Raw genomic sequence first — 22,999 nt, 5'->3', positions numbered from 1 at the left:
CCCAGTAGGTGGCGATATGCATGAAAAATGTGAATCATCAAAAAAACAAAAGATAAATGTGAAAGTGGAAATTTATAGGAAAAAAAGGACTTAATATTGATCTGTTTCTCACCCACACCTCTCATAGTGGTTCATAAGATATGGATTTAACCACTGGAGAGGTAATAGATTATTTTTGTTACCTTTACTGTATGTGCTTTTTGGAGCTTTAAAGTTCTGGCCACCATTCACTTGCATTGTATGGTACTACAGAGATGAGATATTCTTCTAAAAATCTTTGTTTGAGTTCTGCAGAAGAAAGAAAGTCATTCACATCTGGGATGGCATGAGGGTGAGTAAATGATGAGAGAATTTTCATTTTTGGGTGAATTATACCTTTAAGACAAATGGTGGTACAGGACTTAATATACACAATTTCCTTAATACATTCATGTAAATTTTAACTTAAAATCTTGATATTGATAAAAATAAAATAAAAAATCCATGGACATGTTATGTGATACCGACCCAAAAACACACTATGGGGTACAGGGCTATCAGTCTTCTCCATATTTCAGTTAGATCATAATACTCAAAATTCAAATGTAGCATAGCTTGAAATAAATTCCTCCAGATGTCATGAGAATTTCAATACAAAATTTAGAGCTGTCTCAGAGCTGTATTAAGTTTTAACTTAATCCTACACATTTCTTTGGTATGAGTTAAACTCTGGCAGCAGTGGGAATTGAATGAATTGTCCAATTATCTCTCTCATTCAGTGTCAGCGTATTCCAAAGACTCTAGCAAAAAGAACTCAATGCCACATCATCTGTTGGCCTTAATTTTTTTTTATACTATTAAGTTCTTTAAAGGCACCATTTCATAATTGTTTTTAAATCATTTTATGTCCCTGAGGTCCGCAATTTGGTGTTTAAATGCTAAATGTTTGCTGTCAGGTCCAATATAGTTTGGACTGCCACTGTATACTTTGAGAATATCTTTGCAAATCCAGGATTTCATCCCGACAGATTCACAAAATAATCAACAGTAAAATGTGTTGTATCAGCATTCCTCATTTGTAAATTGCTTTGAATAAAAGCATCTGCTAAATTAATAAATGTAAATGTTAACATGTTACACAAACTGTTGAGGTCAGATTAAAATGATCAAGGAAATTGTTAAAAATAAACTTCAGGTACTCATTCTTCAAAAGGCTCCTCTGATCGTTAGTAATGAAAAGACTGGAATAATAATAATATCCTCTTCTTCTGATATTTAAAAATAATATTATTGAGCAGGCCAAATTGCTGAATGCGAACGTGTCGTTGACATGTAAATGTGAGCCAAAATTTGTTAATGTGTTCATCTGTTTGAGGTCAGGAAGTTGTACAAGTTCAAAACAAGCTGTCTGAATGAGCTGTTTTTGCAGCTTAGTTTTAAGTTCTAAAACTCTTTTGTTTCAAAATATGTAGGAATTTTTTTTCTCCCCAATTTGGCATGCCCAATTCCCAATGCGCTTTAAGTCCTCGTGGTGGCATAGTGACTTGCCTCAATCTGGTTGGCGGAGGACGAATCTAAGTTGCCTCCGCGTCTGAGGCCATCAATCTGCAAATCTTATCACGTGGCTTGAGCGCGTTACTGTGGAGACCTAGCGCATGTGGATGCGCATCCACGCATAACTCACCACGCACCCCACCGAGAGTGAGAACCACACATTATAGCGACCACGAGGAGGTTAACCCAACGTGACTCTACCCACCCTAGCAACCGGGCCAATTGGTTGCTTGGGAAGCCTGACTGGAGTCATTCGAACTTGTGACTCCAGGTGTGGTAGTCAGTGTCTTTACTTGCTGAGCGACCCAGGCCCCACTTAAATGTGTAGGAATTTTTAATTTAGGAGACTTTAACTCAAAATCAAACTCTCTCTCTCTATTTCAAGCATGCACAAGTACACATTTCTTTTTACACAAATACATTCTTGTAATGCCATATTCAGCAAAAATGAATTAAACAAGCATTTGTTCCTTTGTTTACAAGAATACTTTTGCTGTATAGTTTTACTGGCCTATTCTCTGAACAAGGCGAGGGACATCTGATAAAGAAATACACCATCATTGGGCATAACAGTTTTTTATTTTATTTTATTTAAGTGAACGAGAGAAGACATTCGATATAACACAAAAACAGCACTTTCAGAAATTGAGCATGTTTCTAGAGTGATTTGTCCAAAAATTGCCCAATTAACCTGACCTCGCCCTGTCTAAAAAGACTTGAAGTGTTTCGCATTTTGAAGTCAAAATTTTGCTGACACTTCTGTCAATATTGACTTTCACTTGGACTCAGACATTTGTGGAAATTGGGCCTCTGTTTCAGTTGATACTCAAGGGGTCAACAAAACTGAACTGTATCCTCAGAAACCATAAAATGTTTAACCCCCAGGCAGACATAATGTAGCCTACCCTCCAACCTCGCAGGCAATAGTCCAGCTCTTAAATCACTAATGTTTCTAAACATCCTGCTAATATACAATAGACAACAGGAGCATGTCAGGGGCATTTCTGGGTTTTGAAAGCATCAAGGGCTTGTAGTGGTGTCCTCCTCTGGGAGATTTCCACCCACCCAATAACAATTTTTGAGATCCTAAATCAACCCAGATCCCATTCTTTATTAACAAATTACATTAACAAATAACATGCAGGTGGTTATGGCATGACACATGCTTTTCTGGTTTTGCTCCTTGATTATCACAATGTTGTCCAGTTGATTTAGTAAAAAGATAAACGATACAAGTCAACATTTCTTCTTTCTTTCTTTCTTTTCTTTCTTTCTTTCTTTCTTTCTTTCTTTCTTTCTTTCTTTCACACATGGTTATATAACATTATTATATCATTATTCTTCTAATGCTTTATGATCTTGTATGCCATCAAGAATTCATGGAGTTAAGAGCCTGATAAAAGGAATATCTGCTAATTGTATACTTCAGCCAAATATTTAAATTCTGTCATCATTTACTCACCCTCATGTTTTTCCAAACCTGTATAATCTTTTTTTTCTTCAGTGGAACACAGAAGAAGGTGTTTGGCAGAATGTCTCAGTCACTATTTACTTTTATTGCATCTTTTTTCCATATAAAGAAAGTGAACAGTGACTGAGGTTAACATCCCACCTAACATCTCCTTTTGTGTTCCTTGAAATAAAGAAAGTCTGGAACGACATGAGGTGTGTAAATAATAAAAGAATTATACTATGTATGTGTATGCTCTAAAGGCACGGGGAATCTTGTGAAAATTGATGGCAAGATGAATGCAGCATGTTATCAGAAAATACTGGCAGACAATTTGCATTCTTCTGCATGAAAGCTGCGCATGGGACGCTCTTGGACTTTCCAGCATGACAATGACCCTAAGCACAAGGCCAAGTTGACCCTCCAGTGGTTACAGCAGAAAAAGGTGAAGGTTCTGGAGTGGCCATCACAGTCTCCTGACCTTAATATCATCAAGTCACTATGGGGAGATCTCAAACGTGCGGTTCATGCAAGAGGACCAAAGACTTTGCATGACCTGGAGGCATTTTTCCAAGACGAATGGGCAGCTATACTACCTGCAAGAATTTGGGGCCTCATAGACAACTATTACAAAAGACTGCACATTGTCATTGATGCTAAAGGGGGCAATACACAGTATTAAGAACTAAGGGTATGCAGACTTTTGAACAGGGGTCATTTCATTTTTTCCTTTGTTGCCATGTTTTGTTTTATGATTGTGCCATTCTGTTATAACGTACAGTTGAATATGAATCCCACAAGAAATAAAAGAAATGTGTTTTGACTGCTCACTCATGTTTTCTTTAAAAATGGTACATATATTACCAATTCTCACTACCGTTCAAAAGTTTAGGGTCACTTACGTATTCCTTATTATTTATTTTATATTAATAGTAAAGTCATCAAAACTATGGAATAACATAAATGGAACTATGGGAATTATGTTGTGACTAAGAAAATCCCAAATAAATCAAAACTATGTTATATTTTAGCATCTTCAAAGTAGTCAGCCTTTGGCTAGATTTTGCAGAAATGTACTCTTGGCATTTTCTCAACCAACTTCTTGAGGTATCACCCTGGGATGCTTTTAAACAGTATTGAAGGAGTTCCCATCTATGTTGGGCACTTAGTGGCTGCTTTCTTTAATTATTCGGTCCAAGTCATCCATTTCAAAACTTTTTTTTTTTTTTTTAAATAAAATTTTAGTTTTGTAATTAAATATATTAATATGTTGGCACAATTATATTTTTGTCTATAAAACTAATTTCAAACATTTAAGCATACGCCTTAAGATCAAAAGATTTTTAAGATCATGAGAAACTTTTCAGGTAAGTGACCCCAAACTTTTGAACAGTAGTGTATATATATATATATATATGCTGGAGCTGTAGTATACATCTTAAGAAGTATATTAACATAGTCACACAAACATTTTGCTTTCTTTTAAACATTTTCTTTTTTTGCTTTTTTGCTTTGTTAGACTCTATGTTTCTAAATGCACTTGAGTAACTGCCTTGTTTAAAAAATTAAAGAAGTAACTTTTTAGATTAAAATACGTTTGTACTGCTAAAAACCAAGTCATTTGTATTACTAATGAATCTTTTGAGAACATGACCATGAAGACATTTGCCCTCCAAATATGCATTCATTAAAATGTTCAGGGGAGGTGTGTGTGTGTGTGTGTGTGTGTGTGGCTTTTCCCCTGTGTTACTTTCTTTAATGAAAACTAAATGAAAATGGTTTCATTAACTGAAACAAAAATGAAAACTAGCATCATTTTATAAAACTGGAACTAATCTATAATGCTGTACATTTTCATGACTTCAAAACTAAATAAAATAAAATAAATGACCAAAATTTAATTTTAATTGTAATTTTTGACATATCGAATAATATTAAATTGCGATAATAGACAGACCTTAAACATTTTTAAATTATATATGATATCTGTTATTGTATTAACTATGGGTAAATTAAAAATTAAATAAAAATTAAATAAAAAATTCAAAACAATAATTAACCTGCATTTACCCAAAATCTCCCACTAGCAACTCCTGTGCAGTTCCAGACAAAAAGACTTTAAAAAATTTTTTTAAATATTGCCCCTAGCAATGACCAAGAAGGATACCTGTGCATTTATTCATTCATACTTTCTTTTGAAATAGGTTTCTTCAGAACAATACCATTCAGACGGTCTCAACCCGTGCCTTCAGTGGACTATTCAGACTAGGAAGACTGTAAGTCCCTTTTTTCCTCATCTTTTTTACTTCAGATCAACAATGGTTTTAAAGGGATAGTTCACTCAAAATGAAAATTATATCATCATTCTGAATGTTAGCCTTAGTCACCATTCATTTTCATTGCATTTTCTTTTTCCATTCTGTGAAAGTAAATGGAGGCTGAGGCTGTCATTCTGCCTAACAACTACTTTTGTGTTCCACGGGAGAAAGAAAGTCATATGGGGTTTGAACAACATGGGGGTGAGTAAATGACGACAGATTTTTTTTTATTCTTTATTTTTTTAGGTGAACTATCCCTTTAAATTGATAAAAGAGAAATAGTGATTCTATTTTGGTATTATTGTATATTAGCCTAATGTGACAGTCAGTGCATTTTTAATTGCATATTTTTATTTTATTTTTATTATTATTATTATTTTCACCCAATTTGGAATGCCCAATTCCCAATTCCCAATGCGCTTTTAAGTCCTTGTGGTCGCGTAGATACGCCTCAATCCGGGTGGTGCAGGACGAATCCCAGCTGCCTCTGCGTCTGAGACCGTCAACCCACGCATCTTATCATGCGGAGGTTACCCCATGTGACTCTACCCTCCCTAGCAACCGGGCCAATTTGGTTGCTTAGGAGACCTGGCTGGAGTCACTCAGCACGCACTGGGATTCGAACTAGCGAACCACTGAGCTACCCAGGCCCCATTTGCATACTTTTATTAGCATCTGCTCCAACATAAAAGGCCAGTGAGAGAGGGTGTAGTCATGAGCAATGTATCAGATGTCTCCAGCTGTCTTCATAAGGGAGAGGACAGTGTAAGATCGAATATTGAACACAGAGGCGTGCAACAGCACCCATGCATGAGTCTGCAGTGTGTTTAATGACTCTTCTGTAATTTAGGTGTGGAGTACACCTTCTTTGGGCAATATCTTTCGGTACATGAAGCTGAAGAGCAGGCTATTTTTTAAGCCATTTTGAAAGAACTCACTACTGAAAAAACAGCCTTACATGGTTTGCTTGCCAGCTTGTCTCCCAACCTGGTCAGGCTGGTTTGTTTGCTGATTTTAGAAGGTTTTTCGGCATTTGTCAGTAGGTCAGGCTGGCTGACCAGTTAAATCAGCTGAGCTTCAGCTTGGCCTGGCCGGGAGACCAGCTAGAATATCTTAAGACCAGCAAAGTATCTTGGGGGATTTAAGCTGTTTTCTTTACTGCCTTTTTTCTTTTTCTTTTCTTTCTTTACTCTGAGACCTCTTTTGTCCCAAAACCAGCAGGATGAAGGACAAGTCTGTAATCCAAGCAAAATGAGAGGAAGTCAGTCTAGTAGGGCTGGATGATGAATGGAAGTTTTATAAATTTTTCTGTTACACTTTCTATGGAATTAGAGTCTTTCATCTTTTCATTTCTGTACCGCTCAATGTTTATTTGATTTTAAAAGCATTTCAGCTGAAACCACATGAGTTCTGCCGAAATGAGCTCAGCGGTGCTCATATTCGTTCAATCTATTATTTTTGTGTCTGTAAATCGATCCTTTAGACAACTATATGCGTAGCCTTGACAGCAGACTTAGCTGTTTTACATTTTCAAGTCTAATTAAATGTCTTTTTCTGTGCAGGTTTCTTAGCAAAAACTACATAACCTATTTAGGACCCGGTGTATTTAGAGATCTTCATGAATTACAGTGGCTGTAAGTATGCAGCACAACACATTCAATGAATTAGATAGGGGAAATTAGGTAATATACTGGATGCAGACCAGACCAGAGGTTTGTCCAAAAAATAGAAATTCTGTCAAAATTGACTCACCTTCATGTCATTCCAGACCCTTATAACTTTCTTTCCTCTGTGGAACACAAAAGGATTTAAGTTCTGGAAAAAGTACATAAATGCACCATAATAGTCGCATAAAAGTAGTCAAAAGTCCAAAACATATGAAGCCATAGGATTGCATTATCCACTGATTATTTTTATAATTATATAGTCATTATTTGCTGATAAAATGTTATATTCTGTCATGGCTCTCAAATTTATCCGTGCACGTGCCACAAGACACATCATTCTGTTTGATGTTACATGTTTCATCATTGAATGTGATGCGACAAATTAAAATATTTTGATTTGAATGCAAGAACAATTGACATTTTTGTGCGACAACAGAAGGTAACATTTTCAGTGAACAATGACTTAAATTTCAGTGTTCCTCAAACCAAACTATGTAGCTTCAAAAGACCTGGAATATGAGGCATATTAGAGGGCTTTTATGTTGTTTCTTTGTCATTTTTGGAGCTTGACACATCAGTCCACATTTACCTTAATTGTTAACACTTTACAATAAGGTTCCATTTGTTAACATTAGTTAATGCATTAGGTTTCAGAGACAAATAATTAATAATATGTTTTTTACAGCATTTATTAATGTTTGTTCATGTTAATTAATAAAAAATAAATTGTTCTTTGTTAATTCATGTTGCAAAGTTCATAGTGCATTAACTAATGTAAACAAAGACTTTTGATTGTTGAAATTAACATCAACATTAACCAAGATTAATAAATGCTTTAAATGTATTGATCATTGTAAATTCATGTTAACTAATTTTGTTAGCTAATATTAACAAATCGGACCTTATTGTAAAGTGTTACCCTTTAATTGTGTGGAAAGGAGCAGCACATAAATCTCCTTTTATGTTCCACAGAAGAACGTCATATGGGTTTGGAATTAGATGAGGGTGAGAATGATGACAGAATTGTCAATTTTTTGGTGAAATCTTACTTTTAAAGATCAAATTAGAAATTATCTTTGATCTGCCATCTGTGTTCAGGACTTCAAAGAAGCTTCTATTCAAAGAAGAAAATGCTCTGATGCTCAACTGAAATCGGCATAATCATCCTGAAAGATGTGGTCTGTGGATAGCTCTCATTTAATCAAATTTGGCTCTGAAAAGTGCTGAAATATGTATTAGAGAAGACATGGTTTTGTAAAAAGAAGCTGTGAATTACTTGGGGGGGATTTTCTCTGCCAGCACACATGCAAATTGGGCAGCTCCAGGCAGTACCAAGAACAAGCACCGTCACAAGATATGCCAAGATATTTGATTCAAGGGATTTTTTTCCTTTATACTCTATCAATGAATGTATCTTGTAAAAGGAACCAGTCAAGCTGATATCTGACATTCCAACCACCAGTGTTCAAATTGTGTCAGAGTTCCCGGGGGCTCCCTGCCCCATCATTTTTCAGACATTAAATGAATGTTCCGGGTTCAACTCAAAAGGGGGCGCTATATTGCAAAAAAGTTTACGCTTAAAATGTTCAAGTCCCCGTAAACATAAGTCAGGCATATGAGATATCGTTTGAAAGCTTAGAATCTGAACTTCATAGATAGCCATCACTTCTGCATTTATGTTACATAAAATAACAAAATAAGGCCTGAAAACATATGCGTCACAAATAAGCGCCACCTAGTGGTAATATGGTAGAAATATTATTATGAAAATAAAAGTCTTTCAAATAGCACTTAAATAGACAAATCATATATCAAATGAAAGCTCTCATTCTCAGAAATTTTGTTGCCCTAATACCACAGTTCAAAAGATGTTCAAAACAATCACAAAGTGAAATATGATTTCTGTAAGACATCAAATGCAAACGTCTCTTTTATGCTCCGATCACTGCTGCTGTAAGCCACAAATAGCTAAAAACTTTATATCTGCTCTTACCTTAGGCAGTTTTCTACACAATGAGCCATTTTGTACTTGTCTGAGAGCTGTAAATATGCGGTCCAGCAGGAAAAGCATCAGAAATATGTTATCGACTATTGATCATAAAATGTTGATGATAAAAATATATCATCATAAAGGGGAGGATCTCGGCTTTCTAATGACTTTAAATTTCAGTGTGAAATATTGCAGGCGGCAGCCCAAAAATGCTCAGTCAGCAGCGTGTGTAACGTAATGATGATTACCACTAAAAGTAATTTCAACTCGTCCCTCATTTTATTTTTTTTGTAAACAATTGTGTTGACAGAAAGCCACTTACAATGGAAGTGAATGGGGCCTGGTCATCAATGTTAAAATACACACTGTTTCAAAAATGTAGGAACAAACTGTAAATATTATACAGGTTGGCATGATTTAGTGTGATAAAATCTCTTACCATACCAACCTTATCTTTGTGAAGTTATAACCAATATTACAACACCAGTAAACCCTGCAATCTGGTAAATACCCTGATTACACCATGTAACACGACTTCACAGCAGAAGGGAAGGAGGACACAGGGAAGTGGGTTCCAGGCTCAGGTAAGACTTTTTAATCGGCCACTTCAATACTTTACAACTTCACAAACTTATCAGCTTCACAGGCACGTAGTCACTTAAACACATTAGCTTCACAAACACAATAGGTTAAACACAACAGCTTCTCGAGCACCGTGGGCTTTCTTGTGCCAGACTCTCTCTCCCTGTCTGCTGGTAGCGTGGCCACTTATATGCCGCTCTCCCCATGCTCACTGGAATTAGAGACATGTGTTAGACATAATTTAGCTCAGGTGTCAGCGCCCTTACCGCTTTCTCTCTCTCCGGACGGACGCTCGACCACGCCCCCGCTGCCACACACTGAAATATTGATAACTCGTATGGTATAATGTTTTCTTCTTGTGACTGTACTAGCAAAACAGTGTGTACTGTTAAATGTTTATGGACTTGCCCCATTCACATCCATATAAAGTGCCTTACTGTAATCACAAGTTTTCCTTTCCTTTTTTTTTTATTTTAAATAAAAGAGGGAGGAGTCTAAATTATTTTTTGTGATAATCAGCATTATGCCACAAATGCTTTTGATTAAGCTCAACCTGTATTATACCTGGAACATTCCTTTTACAATTTACCTGGTCCATACTGTACAGTAATCAGTTCTTGGTCAGTACCAGCACTGCCAACCATTGTATTTCTCTGCTTTGCATTTATATATTAGAAGACGTTTGAGATCTTTGTTTATTCTCGTCCTCAGGGTCATAGACCACAATCCACTTAAAAACATCTCTCGAAATACCTTCATCGGTCTGAAATCAATGACATTTCTATAAGTATCTTGCTGTTTTAAAATAATTTATGGTTTTACTGAATTTTGGCATTCTATTTAAAGTAATCAGATTGTTTTTACAGTCATCTGTTTGGCAGAAATATCAAGCTTTATAAATTTAACAAAGCTTGTTTGCCTGTTGCCCAAAGCCCTGTTGCTAATGAAGTCTGCGTAATATGAAACTGCAATACCCAGTCAGGAAAATGTGAATTTCAGGACTTACTATATATTAAATGTTTCCTGGTTTTTTTTCACCACTTTTTGTGTACAATTTGCAGTTACTGTACACAACTGCCTTAGTTACTGGCCCACTTAACCAGAAACATTGCCAATTTTGGTTCTGTACACTAGATGTGAGATTAAGATCTTGGAAATGCAATAAGACCTAACTAGGTCATTCAAAACAAGAGTGTAGTCATACCGTAACACAACAGAACAGTCTGTACCCACAACAAAGCAAACAGACATTTTACACTTTAGACTTGTGTTTCTTGATTTTTGGGTTACGCCCCTTTAAAACACTTTTAAACATTTGATGATCAATCACATAATATGATAATTTGTTATTGAAAAAACTGCTTTAAAAACAATTACTTTTTATAATTATTTCAGCTTCATATTACTTTTCAAATGAGTATCGAGAAGAAAAAAAAACAACGAACCAACTAAAAACAGTATCCTTAACACATGTAGAAAAAAAACAAAAAGACAACCTCCATAAAAGTCACTTATGTTCCCCAAATATATAATTATAATAACAGTTACATTTATTGCAAGTATATACAAAATTTTTACCAAAACCCCATAGTTTCTATACTAACTGCAATGTCTTAAGAATGGTGATGTTTGGATTGAAAAGCCTGTAATTACCGGTGTGATTGACGCAATGTTTTCTTTTTTACCTGGTCTCTGCTGTTTAGAATGTTGGGGCTGTTTAATCTGGTTTCAATGAGCTTTGCGCTGAGCATTTAAGGTTTCCATATCTCACGCTGTGTTTACCACTGGACTGCGCTGCACGAAAGCAGAGCAAAATCGTTAGGACCAGTCCAGATCTGCTGTCATGCTGTGGCCAGCGAATGCACTGGGCACTTTAAACGGGTTTCACACTTCATCACACTGTTGGAGTATTTGGTGTTTCCCATGCACAGTGACAAATGGCAGCACTTAATAAATGAGTATAGAGCAATTTTGTAGTTGCACGGATGGGAAAGAACAGTTGCCATTTAATTGCATCAGCCCACTGCTCGACCGGACCTCTGGGAAAAGTCCCGGTGCTCCCAATGGCCAGTCCATTCCTGCCCCACCCCACACTTAGAATATGCCCCACAATTTGAGAACCACTGGTTTTGACTTCAACAAGCGTGCTGCCTGTTGGACATTGTGCGGCACTTTTGTATAGTTAGTAAGAATATCATTACCATAGCTCCTAATCAGAATGTCTTTAATATCCCTGGAAATGACCTCTAGCTCTTAGTTCCACGGCCCACTTTGTGATAACTGCGGAGGAACTCATTCCCATGCACGTTTTGATAATTTTTTTCCTTCTCCTCTAATTTTGTTTTTTTTCATTTATATTTTATTATCGTCCTCTTGATATCTTCATAGTATTCATATTCTCTGTCTAATGCTTCCCCCTTAATGTGTCCTACTTTGACTTAAATGACACATTGTCTGTGCTGGCTTCCAGTGAGCTTTCATGTGTTTTACTTAAAGGGATAGTTCACCCAAAAATATACATTCTGTCATTAGTTGCTCACCGTCATGTTATCTCAAACTTGTTACATGGAAGACTTTCGATGAAACACAAAAGATGTTGCAGAATGTTAGCCTAAGTCACCATTCACTTTCATTGCATTATTTTTCCTTTCAATGAAAGTAAATGGTGATTTTTTTTCTAATTATTGTCCAGTGCAGCTGATTAAATTATGGAAAGATTTCACATTGTATTTATTTACTGCAACTGAATCATTGAATAACTGCTTTTCCAAGACCGAACTATTTAAAAAAAAAATTATTCTAGATATTTTAAAGTGAAAAAGGCATTTATTGTCCTCTACCTCAGTGAAAACCAGAGTGCTTTAAAGGACTCCAAACTAATAACAGATAAACCCTAAAAGATATTAGGAACCAGTGCAAAGAACAGTTCCTGGGATTACTTTTCATTAATGAAGATATGTATCTGAAGTCATCCTAGAACACGAGACTATACACTTGGCTAGAATGTTTTCTCCAGTTCACTGCCCTCGTCTCTGTTTGGAATTTAGCCATTGCATGCAAACGTTTAGCTTGCAGGAATCTATTTCTTTGTGTCCAAAAATGTGTCCATATCAGTGTAGCATACTGTCTTTAGTACTGTACTGGTCTGCTAAATAGGAAGCATCATAAAATAAGAGAAGGCAAGTCGGTTTTTATTTGTGTAGCGCTTTAGACATACAGTATTGTATAACACTGTACATACTGTATTGTTACTGCTTTAATTGTTGAACACAACCCAATTTTATGGAATAGATTCAGACATTCTGTGTTATTTAAAAACTAGCTACTCTTTATTCTAGGATAACTTTATGTTAGATAATAGTTTATCTAAACTATCAAATTGCTCACAAAGCAAAAACAATATTTGTGAATTTGCATTTGTGCCTCTTATTCTTTAAAATGCTAATGGGAATCACAGGGCCGTCCCAAGGAAGGAATAAGCCATGGGGAATACAGATTATACTGCCGGTGTCATGATAAATTGAGTCTGCCTGGTAAATCGAGTCCCCATGTGACATCACAGTGATTCCATTGGCTCAAAGAGCTAGTAATGTGTACTCTATACAGTGCCTGATTAAAAATCTTACAAATTCATTTTATGGTATATGCAGTTTTAACTATGTAAATACGACATTTAATGTCTTTTAAATCATATTATAATGTTGCGCTGGCAATGACGATGAAGTAAAGAGAACCCAGGTGCAGTTATTTTACAAAGTTCAGTTATCCAAACGTGAGTACAAAACAAAACCAACATAAACAACTTGACTATAAAACAAAACATGAACTTGGCTTGGCTTGGCTTGGCGGCTTGGCTTGGCTTGGCTTGGACAATAACACGATGTTACACAACACATCTACAATACTTGACAAAGGACAATGGAAAACATGAGGGTATAAATACATGGACATGGGAGAACAAACCAATGAACAAACAGAACTCTAAACAAGAAAACAAGACAATCAACCAATGAAAACAAGACACATGAACATGGAGGGAAAACATGAAATCACATGACAAGGGAACCACATGACATGAAACAAGAACTAGAATTTTCAAAATAAAAGACATGAAATACAAGAATCAACAAAATACACATGACACATATGTTACACATAATAATATATAACTGAAGTTATAGATTGTGAAATTAAAGATATGTCATTGTTTGTGTTTTTCAGTTATCCTAGACTTCAATGACATGCTATCACGATAGCATGATAGGTTTTTGCTCAGGCATTACATTCGGTTACCCTCATGGGGACTCGATTTACCGGATAGACTCAATTTATCATGACACCGGTAAAACTGAGATATTCTGATTTGACAAGGAATCAGTTCTATTGCTTCTAAAAATGAACATTTTGCTGGAGAGAGTGTCTTTATATGACCTGCAGCATTGCTCAAGGCATCATATCATGGACAAGATGAACGATCTATCAATGTATGAATCAAACTCACTCTGAATGCCGATCCGGTTTTCCATGCATCATTTTTATTAGGCTATATCCATGTATGTGGTTTCAGACAAATGGTAGAACTGTGAAATTGCTCACAGAAATGTTTAACTTCTCCATCTTCTCCATCTCCGGTGGTGTGAATGGGAATTAAGGGATGGGATCGTGTGCGGTTGCACCGCCCTAACAGTGACCCTGGGGACTCTGATAAATGTACCAAATGGTACATTAAAGGGCAGTATTCTTTTATATATTTTCAGTTACCAAGTTCGTGTAGGTTATAATGCATATGTAAAAAGGGTTTTTGATAGGTAACTTGTGTTAGGTAAAAATGTGCTTCATGTGGTAACATGTTTCTTAGTTCAGTCATGAAATTTACATAGTGCAAATTGATAGGTCCTTTGAAAATGTAATATGTTAGCCAATCGGCTCACCATCGGAAATACTAGACCCTTTTTAGGAGGGCTTCAGCCCCCTTAAAATTAATCTCAGCCCCCCTAAAAATCTGTGACTTTGCAATCAGCACATAATTGTTTTAAACATCTGCAGCTGCAATGCTGCACTTGTTTGAAGCACAAAGCTCTTTGTTGGATTTTCTTGCCTGTGAGACTGACTAAAGTGCAAGCCAATAGCATTGGAGTGTGGGCTGTGAAAGAGCATGCCATTGGTTTAACCCACTGAACGAATACGAACCAGTTACTCATCAAAAGTCTTTTGACCGATTGAGGAACAGGAGGCATGTTGCTCATTTAGTTCGGTAATCTCGTTTAACAAAGAGAGAAAGTGGCTGGATTTATTAAGAGTAAAAGTTACTAACAGGGTTGGGAGGGTTACTTTTGAAACAGATTCCACTACAGATTACAGAATACATGTTGTAAAATGTAATTTGTAACGTATAACGTATTCTAAATACTTTGGATTACTTCTTTAGCACTGGTAGATTTTTTTACTTGTTTTGACTATAAAACACTGCCAGTACAGTGAGACAAAATACACATGTTAAAAATACATTATCTGAAAAACCTAAATATCTTATGCAGTGTTGTTTCTAAAACAAGATAAATCAAATTGATCTTGTTTTAAGGATTTTTAGATATTTTTACAGGAAAACAATAAAAAAAAATGATTATCAAGAATAAGATTTTTGGTGGTTCACGTGACGCCATGCGAGAGACAGACGTGTGAGACACGAGCTCTGTGAACTTTGATAGTTTTTTAATTATTTTCATGTTGTTATCCTGTGAGATTCGATACACCCAGTTACGTACTTGCTCTTTGAGGTAAACATGGCAAAGAAGTCAAAATCCTCAGACTCTGGAGACATTAAAAGACACTTACATGTTCAAGCTGAGGCCTCTGATGGGATTGCGAGCCGGGGACCCGATTTGTATGGCGCGTCTGGAGAATATATTCAGCGTCAACTGTCCAACATGTCGGTGATGCTGACGAAGGCTCTTGCTGACTTGGAGGATCTCGCTGTAATACGTCGATCGATTACGGCAATGGAAACAAAATTCTCTTGAGTTGTTTACAAGAGTGACAGAAGTTGAAAAACGAATCGATTATCTTGAGTCATCAGAAAGGGAATTATCCACTAATCCGCCCGTGTCCAAAACAGATTTGGAATTAATTTCGGAAAAACTGGAATATTTCGAAAATATGAGCCGAAGGAATAACATACGAATTGTTGGAATTCCTGAGCATGAAGAGGGCAGAGATATGGTGAAACTCCTGGACGAGCTCTTCCCGAGTCTGCTCGACATAACAGGCCACAAGCTGGAAATTGAGCGAGCTCACAGAGTCCCGGCTCGCAGATCTGCTGAGGGAGACAGGCCCCGATCGATTCTGGCCAGATTTCTGAAATCATCCGATAAAGATCTCATGTTGCGCCAGGCGAGGAGTAAAGGGAAGCTTTCTTGGAAGAACCATAATATTTTCTTATTCCCTGACTTTGCGAATTCAACAAGAGAGAAACGCAATCGGTTCAAGGAATGTAAGAAACTCTTACACCAACAGAAGATCGCCTTTGCAATGATGTTCCCGGCCAAACTGAGAATAGAAACGAAGAATGGTCGCAAAGTATTTACTTGTACAAAACAGGCACTCTCCTTTATAAAGACACTGGAGTAAGCCGTTTGATGTTTCTTATATTAGTGGACTGACTCATGGTTCAGGGACTCTATTATCTGAGGAAGCTGGGTGCCATTTATTTTCTTTTTGCACTGACTCTGCCTAGCGGCTGGAGTTTGTTTTATGGCATGACTCCAAGAAACTTTTGTATTAACTGAAGATTTTTTTTACACTGAAGTTCCCAGCCAGATTGAGAATGGACACTTTGGATGACCATAACATATCTACATGCTCACATAAAGGACGTCTTTTATAAAGTTGACGGGCTGAGTAAGTTATCGTGGTTTTTTGTTTTGTTTTTTTTTTGTTTTTTTGCGCAGCCTCCGAGTTAGTTTGGCTCTTGATCATCCGAGGAACCGGGTTGCTGGTTTTGTTTTTCATGCTGGCTCTGCCTAGCGGCTGGAGCTTGTTTTGTGGAATTACACTACTTCGGGACAGTTGTGGTTAAATATGTTTGTTCTTTGTGCTTATGCCTCCTAGTAGAATGATTACCTCATCTGCTGCACTCATAACAGCCAGCTCACTGAACAATTGTTTGTCTGTCCGAGGAAACTGAACGGTTTTATATCAGCTGGAGTTTATTTTGTGGAGGAACACACCTTCAAGACAGTTCTGTGAATGAATCTACATGTTTTTTCTGTTATTCTGCCTGTTGGCTGGGGTCAGTTTTACAAAGTATTTTCTGTTATGTAATTGTGCCTCACAAAATTTGTGCAGAAGTACCGGACTTGAATAATCCAATGGCAGAGTTGTCGCAGGGGTTCTCGTAGGCGTACATGGACTCTTTGAGTTTTAAGGGATTATCGCTGGATGGCGCTTTTATGCGAGGGGTTAATGCGCACGTTTTTCTTTTTTCTGTTTGTTTTGTTCGGGGGGAAGTTTGATTGTCTGGTTTGATTGTTTCACTAATGGGGAATGTGGTCTGTGTAATCTTGTTTTTGACACACTCATTTTTTAAATTTTTTTATTATATCAATACGTAAAATGTTAATATGAGTAGGTTATCTCTCTCCACATGGAATGTGAATGGGTTGGGGCACCCCATAAAAAGAAGGAACGTTATTTCTGTTCTTAAGCATAAGAAATATGATATAGTGTTTCTTCAAGAAACGCATCTTTCCCCGCAGGAAGCTAAAAAATTTGGGAAGATATGGGGTGGAAATGTTTTCTTTAGTGCTGGCTCAAGTAAGAGCAGGGGAGTTATTATATTGATAAATAAACATCTACAATGCAAATGTCTCAAACAGACTAAAGATAAATTAGGAAGAGTCATTGTTGTTTCAGGAGAAATTCAGGGGCAAAGGTTGATTTTGGCTCATATTTACGCACCTAACACTGAAGATCAGGGCTTTTTTATAGATCTTGAAGGGATGTTGCAAGCTGCTGGCATCTCTCATGACATAATATTGGGAGGAGACTTTAATCTTTTGATGGACTCAGTCCTTGATCATAGTGAAGCAAAAGTGTGTAAACCCCCTAGAACAACATTGACGCTTCACAAGATCTGTAAAAATCTTGGTCTTGTAGATATCTGGTGACTTTTGAACCCATCTGGTAGGGATTATACATTTTTTTCATCAGTTCATAAGATTTACTCCAGAATAGGTTTTTTATTTTATTTTTTATATCTAAGTCCCTCATTTCATTTGATGTTGATTGCTCAATTGGAAACATCTTAGTCTCAGATCATGCCCTGGTGAACTTAGAGATGTTGCCACATACAGAGAAAAATAAATCATATAGTTGGCGCTTTAATGTATCCCTTTTGCAAAATTCTGATTTCCAACAAATGTTAAAGACTGAAATCAGTGTTTATGTGGAGACCAACTGGTCCTCAGTTTCCTCTGTGGGCATGGCTTGGGAGGCACTTAAGGCTGTTCTTAGGGGTCGGGTCATACAGTATGCCTCATTTATCAAAAAATCCAAAGCACGAGAACTCGTGGAGTTGGAAGGAAATATTAAAAGTGCCGAGGCAGAGCTGAAGCGCCGAATGTCGTCTGATGGTCTTAGAGAATTGACCCGATTGAAATATAGATATAATACTAGTTATGGAGTTTTGGTTATTCAGGGCAAGACAGTCATACTTTGAGTCAGGGGACAAAGCAGGGAAGCTTTTGGCTAGATATATAAAGCAGAGAGTCTTTTTCTACCATTCCCTCAGTGAAATCTGCTGGTGGTGAAATTTTACCTCAGCTATTGATATTAATAATGCCTTTAAAGAGTTCTATATTGATCTTTATATTTCCACGTCTTCGTCTACTGATGAGGATATTAGAAAATTTGTGGAACCATTAGAACTCCCTAAACTGACGAATGAGCAAAAAAACTCTCTTGATTCTGATAACCTTGGAGGAACTTAACAAGGTAATTAAGTCCTTACCTACAGGCAAAGCTCCGGGGCCAGATGGTTTTGCTGCTGAATTTTTTAGATCTTATGCTACAGAACTGGCTCCACTTTTGTTAGAAGTTTATACTGAATCATTAAAGAATCAGTCTGATTCTTAAAAAGGACAAAGATCCAAGTGAGTGTAAAAGTTACCATCCAATTTCCCTGATCCAGCTAGATGTAAAACTTTTGGCTAAAATTTTGGCTAACCAATTAAGTAAAGTTATGACATCTCTTATACATATAGATCAGGTGGGGTTTATTCGGGGCCGTATCTCTTCTGATAATATTAGGCGTTTCATCAATATCATGTGGTCAGTGGCAAATGATCAGGCTCCGGTCGCTGCCATCTCACTTGACGCTGAAAAGGCGTTTGATATGGTAGAATGGGATTATCTTTTTAAGATTTTGGAAATGTATGGGTTCGGGAGTACGTTTATTGGTTGGATCAAATTACTTTATAGACACCCTGTAGCAGCGGTACAAACAAATGGATTAATTTTAGATTATTTTACTCTGGATAGGGGCACTCGGCAGGGTTGCCCTCTTTCCCCATTATTGTTCTATCTTGCCCTGGAACCATTAGCAGCTGTGATAAGAAAGGAGGATGATTTTCCAGGGGTGATTGCAGGAGGTGTGGCGCATAAGCTTCTGCTTTATGCAGATGATATTTTATTATTTGTCTCTGACCCCACTAGATCTATGCCTTGCCTCCACAGAATTATTAATTCCTTTTCCAAGTTCTCAGGATACAAGGTCAACTGGTCTAAATCCGAAGCTTTGGCTTTGACAGCATACTGTCCAGTAACGGCCTTCCAGCCAGGCACCTTCCAGTGTCCCAAACAAGGCATTAAGTATTTGGGCATTTTATTCCCAACAAATTTGTCTGATTTAGCCAGAGTTAATTTTGACCCTTTAATAAAACGGTTTTCGAGCGATGTAGACAGGTGGGCTTCATTACATTTATCGATGATTGGGAAGGTTAATGTTGTTAAAATGAACTGTATTCCAAAATTTAACAACTTGCTACAGTCTCTCCCGGTAGATGTCCCCCTCTCTTATTTCAAGCAATTTGATAGCATAGCGAAGTCTTTCATTTGGAGTGGTAAGCGCCCCAGACTACATTTCAATAAATTACATAGGCCGATTGACAAAGGTGGGCTAGGCCTACCCAAGATTTTGTTTTATTATTATGCATTCGGTCTCAGACATTTGGCTCATTGGTCGCTTCCACCTGAAAGAGCCCCTCCCTGGTTCTGCATTGAACGAGAACTTCTTGCCCCTATTTTGCCATTGCAAAGCCTTTCCATCAAACTAAATAGAGAAGTTAAATCACACCCTATTATTTCACATTTACACTCAGTATGGACAAAAGTGTCCAGAGTGCTTAATTCAGATATTTATCTAAATGTTGCCTCGAGCCTATGGCTAAACCCCAAACTATGCATTAATAAGTCCCCTTTTTGTTGGTCAGAGTGGATTGCGAGGGGGGTTAATTCACTCTGTGATCTTTACGAGAGCGGTGTGATGAGATCCTTTGAAAATCTGGTTCAATATTTTGGGATCCCCAGATCTCAGTTTTTTTAGGTATCTTCAGTCACGCCATTTGCTCTGTACTATTTTTGGGAATAGCATACACCCCCCTAAAGCAGCAGATACTCTAGGAGAGGTGATTTCTGCTTTTGGAAAGGGCCATGAGGCATCAGTGTATTACTCCTTATTAATTCAGAGTCTGGGGGACAGAGTCTCAACCACTCCAAGAGATTATGGGAGAAAGATTTAAACCTGGAATTGGAGGAGAGAGAATGGGCTAGGATTTTTAAAATCATAAAAACTGCATCGAGAGATGCAAGGGTGTGCCTTATACAATTCAAGATTTTACATCGGTTCTATTGGACCCCCTCTAAATTGTATAGGCTTGGTCTTAAAGACACACCCACCTGCTGGCGATGCCAGTCGGAGGAAGGAGACATGGCCCATGTTTTTTGGTGGTGCACTGAGATTCAGGAATTTTGGTTGAAGGTACAGTGTGTTTTGTGTGACGTGTTGGGCATTCGGATTTCGTTTTGCCCCAGACTCTGTGTTTTGGGTGATGGGGCGGTCATCGACGTAGGTGACAAATACATAAACAATTGGGTCCTCATCAGTGCGACGATAGGCAGGCAGATTGTTTTAAGTGGTTGGAAGTCGGTGGGGTGCACCCTCAATTCGGGAGTGGTGCGAGGAGATGGGAAGGGTGGCAGCCTTCGAAGAGGTAACATGTAGAAGGATGGGGATATGAGATTCTTTTATTGGGAAATGAGGTAGATATTTGACATTTTTGGGGGGCTCTCGCAATGGGTCTGTGGAGAGAGAGGTATAGTTTAGAGTTGTATGTTTATTATAGGTGTGTATATATGTATATGCGTGTATATGTATGTGTGTACATATATATTTATTTATTTATTATTTTATTCTCTGTATATGTGTGTACTTATGTAAGACCACTAGGATGTTCGTTTGGGGTCGGGTGGGGTTCTTGATTGGGGAGGGGAAGTAGTGGGAGTTAATGTTGAATCATGTATATATGTTTTGTTTTTCTTTTTTTTGAAAATTAATAAAAATGTTAATCACAAAAAAGAATACGATTTTTGCACTAATATCAAAGGTCTTACTAGAAAAAAAGAAATTATGATCCAACGTGAATTTTCTTGATAAAAAAATATGAGCGTGCCTGGTAACGTGCATGTAAAATAGCATTTTAGCTTAGTGTAAAGCTGACAATTTGCACTAGGTTTATTTCTTGTGCTCCAAACTTACTTCAAACTTACTTCTCTGTCTGCTTCGTATGAATGTAACACATCATAAGAAAGTGTTTCACCGCTGTTCAAATGCACTTTGGATCGCATCATTTATATGTATAAATGTTTTTCATCTGAAAGAACTAAATATTAAATGAAACAAATGACAATAAAATGCAAAGTAATCTCTTCAGTAATCAAAATACTTTTTGAATGTAACTGTATTCTAATTACCAATGATTTAAATTGAAACTGTCGTGGAATACAGTTTCTTATATTTAGTATTTTAAATACTTAATCCCATTACATGTATTCCATTACTCCCCAACCCTGTACACAGTATAGTATAGATGGGCTGTGATTCAATTAATTTTTTTTACTAATTAATCGCACATTTTTCTGTGATGATACAATAGCATTTAAAACAAGCATTTAAAAAATCAGTAGAAATATTTTATTTTATACTTTGTCTTAAAGAACTTGCAAGAAATTGGTTAGTCATCATTTATTTTAATTGTTTAAATATGTACACATTAAAAATGTATGTTTTTTTTGTTTTGTTTTTTGCGGATAGGGTTAAATAGACACATTTTACAGGTATTAATCTTTAAGTCCTTAAGTATATGTATACATGCCAAAAAAGTCAGTGGACATCCTACAGCATGAAACTTGCATGATTCAGTCAGGCTTTACTCAATATCAGGGCAGCCAGTGGAGACCATAAAACTTATGTGATCCAATTGAATTCTGCAGAGAACATTTTTGTATAAAGCTGTATATGGAGGAAATCAAACCCCTCAAACTGCTAGACATCCCCTTCATTATAAACAGCACTGATGAGGTAAAAAGTAAACAAATAATACACATGATCAGTTTTTAAAATACACATCATCATACTTTCTAAAATGTTTTGGTATTTGGTAATTTTTACAAAAATAAATAAATAATTAAATAAATAAATCCTGCACTAACTGGTAACTTGTACAGATTCATATTTAATTTAGAGTGAATCTATTACGCTTTATTTTTATTACAGCTGTAAATGTTGTAGTTAACTATTTATAATTATTTGATCATTATATATTTATTTATTGTTTTAGGGGCTTTATCAGCATATATTTATATTTGTGATTAATTTATTTAATCGGCATAATTAATTTGATCAAAAATGTAATTGATTGACATACTTTATGTAAACTTTATGGTTCTTTTAGTAGCATTTTACAGAAAGGTTCCTTTTGTTAACATAAGTTAACTATGTTAGTTATTAACAATTAACAATAATTTGACAGCATTAATTAATCTTGGTTAATGTTAATTTCAACATATACTACTACTGCATTTTTTAAATCAAAAGTTGTGTATGTTAACATTAGGACAATACATTATGAACTAACATGAACTAACATTGAACAATTATATTTTTATAAACTAACATTAACTAAGATAAATACATGCTGTAAAAATGTATTGTTCATTGTTAGGTCATGATAAATAATGCACTTAGTAATGTTAACAAATGGAGCCTCATTGTAAAGTGTTGCTGTGCTTTTATATGTTCATTTTGCACTGAAAATTCTCCCCTCACTTTTAAAATGATTGCTTTGCTCCTACTTATGCAAGTGTCTCCCTGAATAAAAAGCAGTTTATTAATCTTGCATTTATG

General features: G+C 36.5%; 1 protein-coding gene across 6 annotated transcripts in view; it reads left to right on the top strand.

The window, feature by feature from the left end:
• The window catches only part of LOC127432391 (relaxin receptor 2-like), a 72,314-nt gene that overhangs the window by 33,746 nt on the left and 15,569 nt on the right, over positions 1 to 22,999 (top strand). For 5 of the 6 annotated variants that reach the window (XM_051683414.1, XM_051683415.1, XM_051683413.1 and 2 more), the window contains 3 exons: positions 5,188 to 5,259; positions 6,864 to 6,935; positions 10,252 to 10,325. In XM_051683414.1, coding sequence (XP_051539374.1) covers positions 5,188 to 5,259; positions 6,864 to 6,935; positions 10,252 to 10,325 — 218 coding nt within the window. The remainder of the gene's footprint in view (positions 1 to 5,187; positions 5,260 to 6,863; positions 6,936 to 10,251; positions 10,326 to 22,999) is intronic. The other variant, XM_051683416.1, reaches the window with a different exon arrangement.

Source organism: Myxocyprinus asiaticus, chromosome 42 (genome assembly GCF_019703515.2).
Source record: "Myxocyprinus asiaticus isolate MX2 ecotype Aquarium Trade chromosome 42, UBuf_Myxa_2, whole genome shotgun sequence".
NCBI classification, from domain to species: domain Eukaryota; kingdom Metazoa; phylum Chordata; class Actinopteri; order Cypriniformes; family Catostomidae; genus Myxocyprinus; species Myxocyprinus asiaticus.
This window is presented reverse-complemented; position numbering and strand designations above follow the sequence as displayed.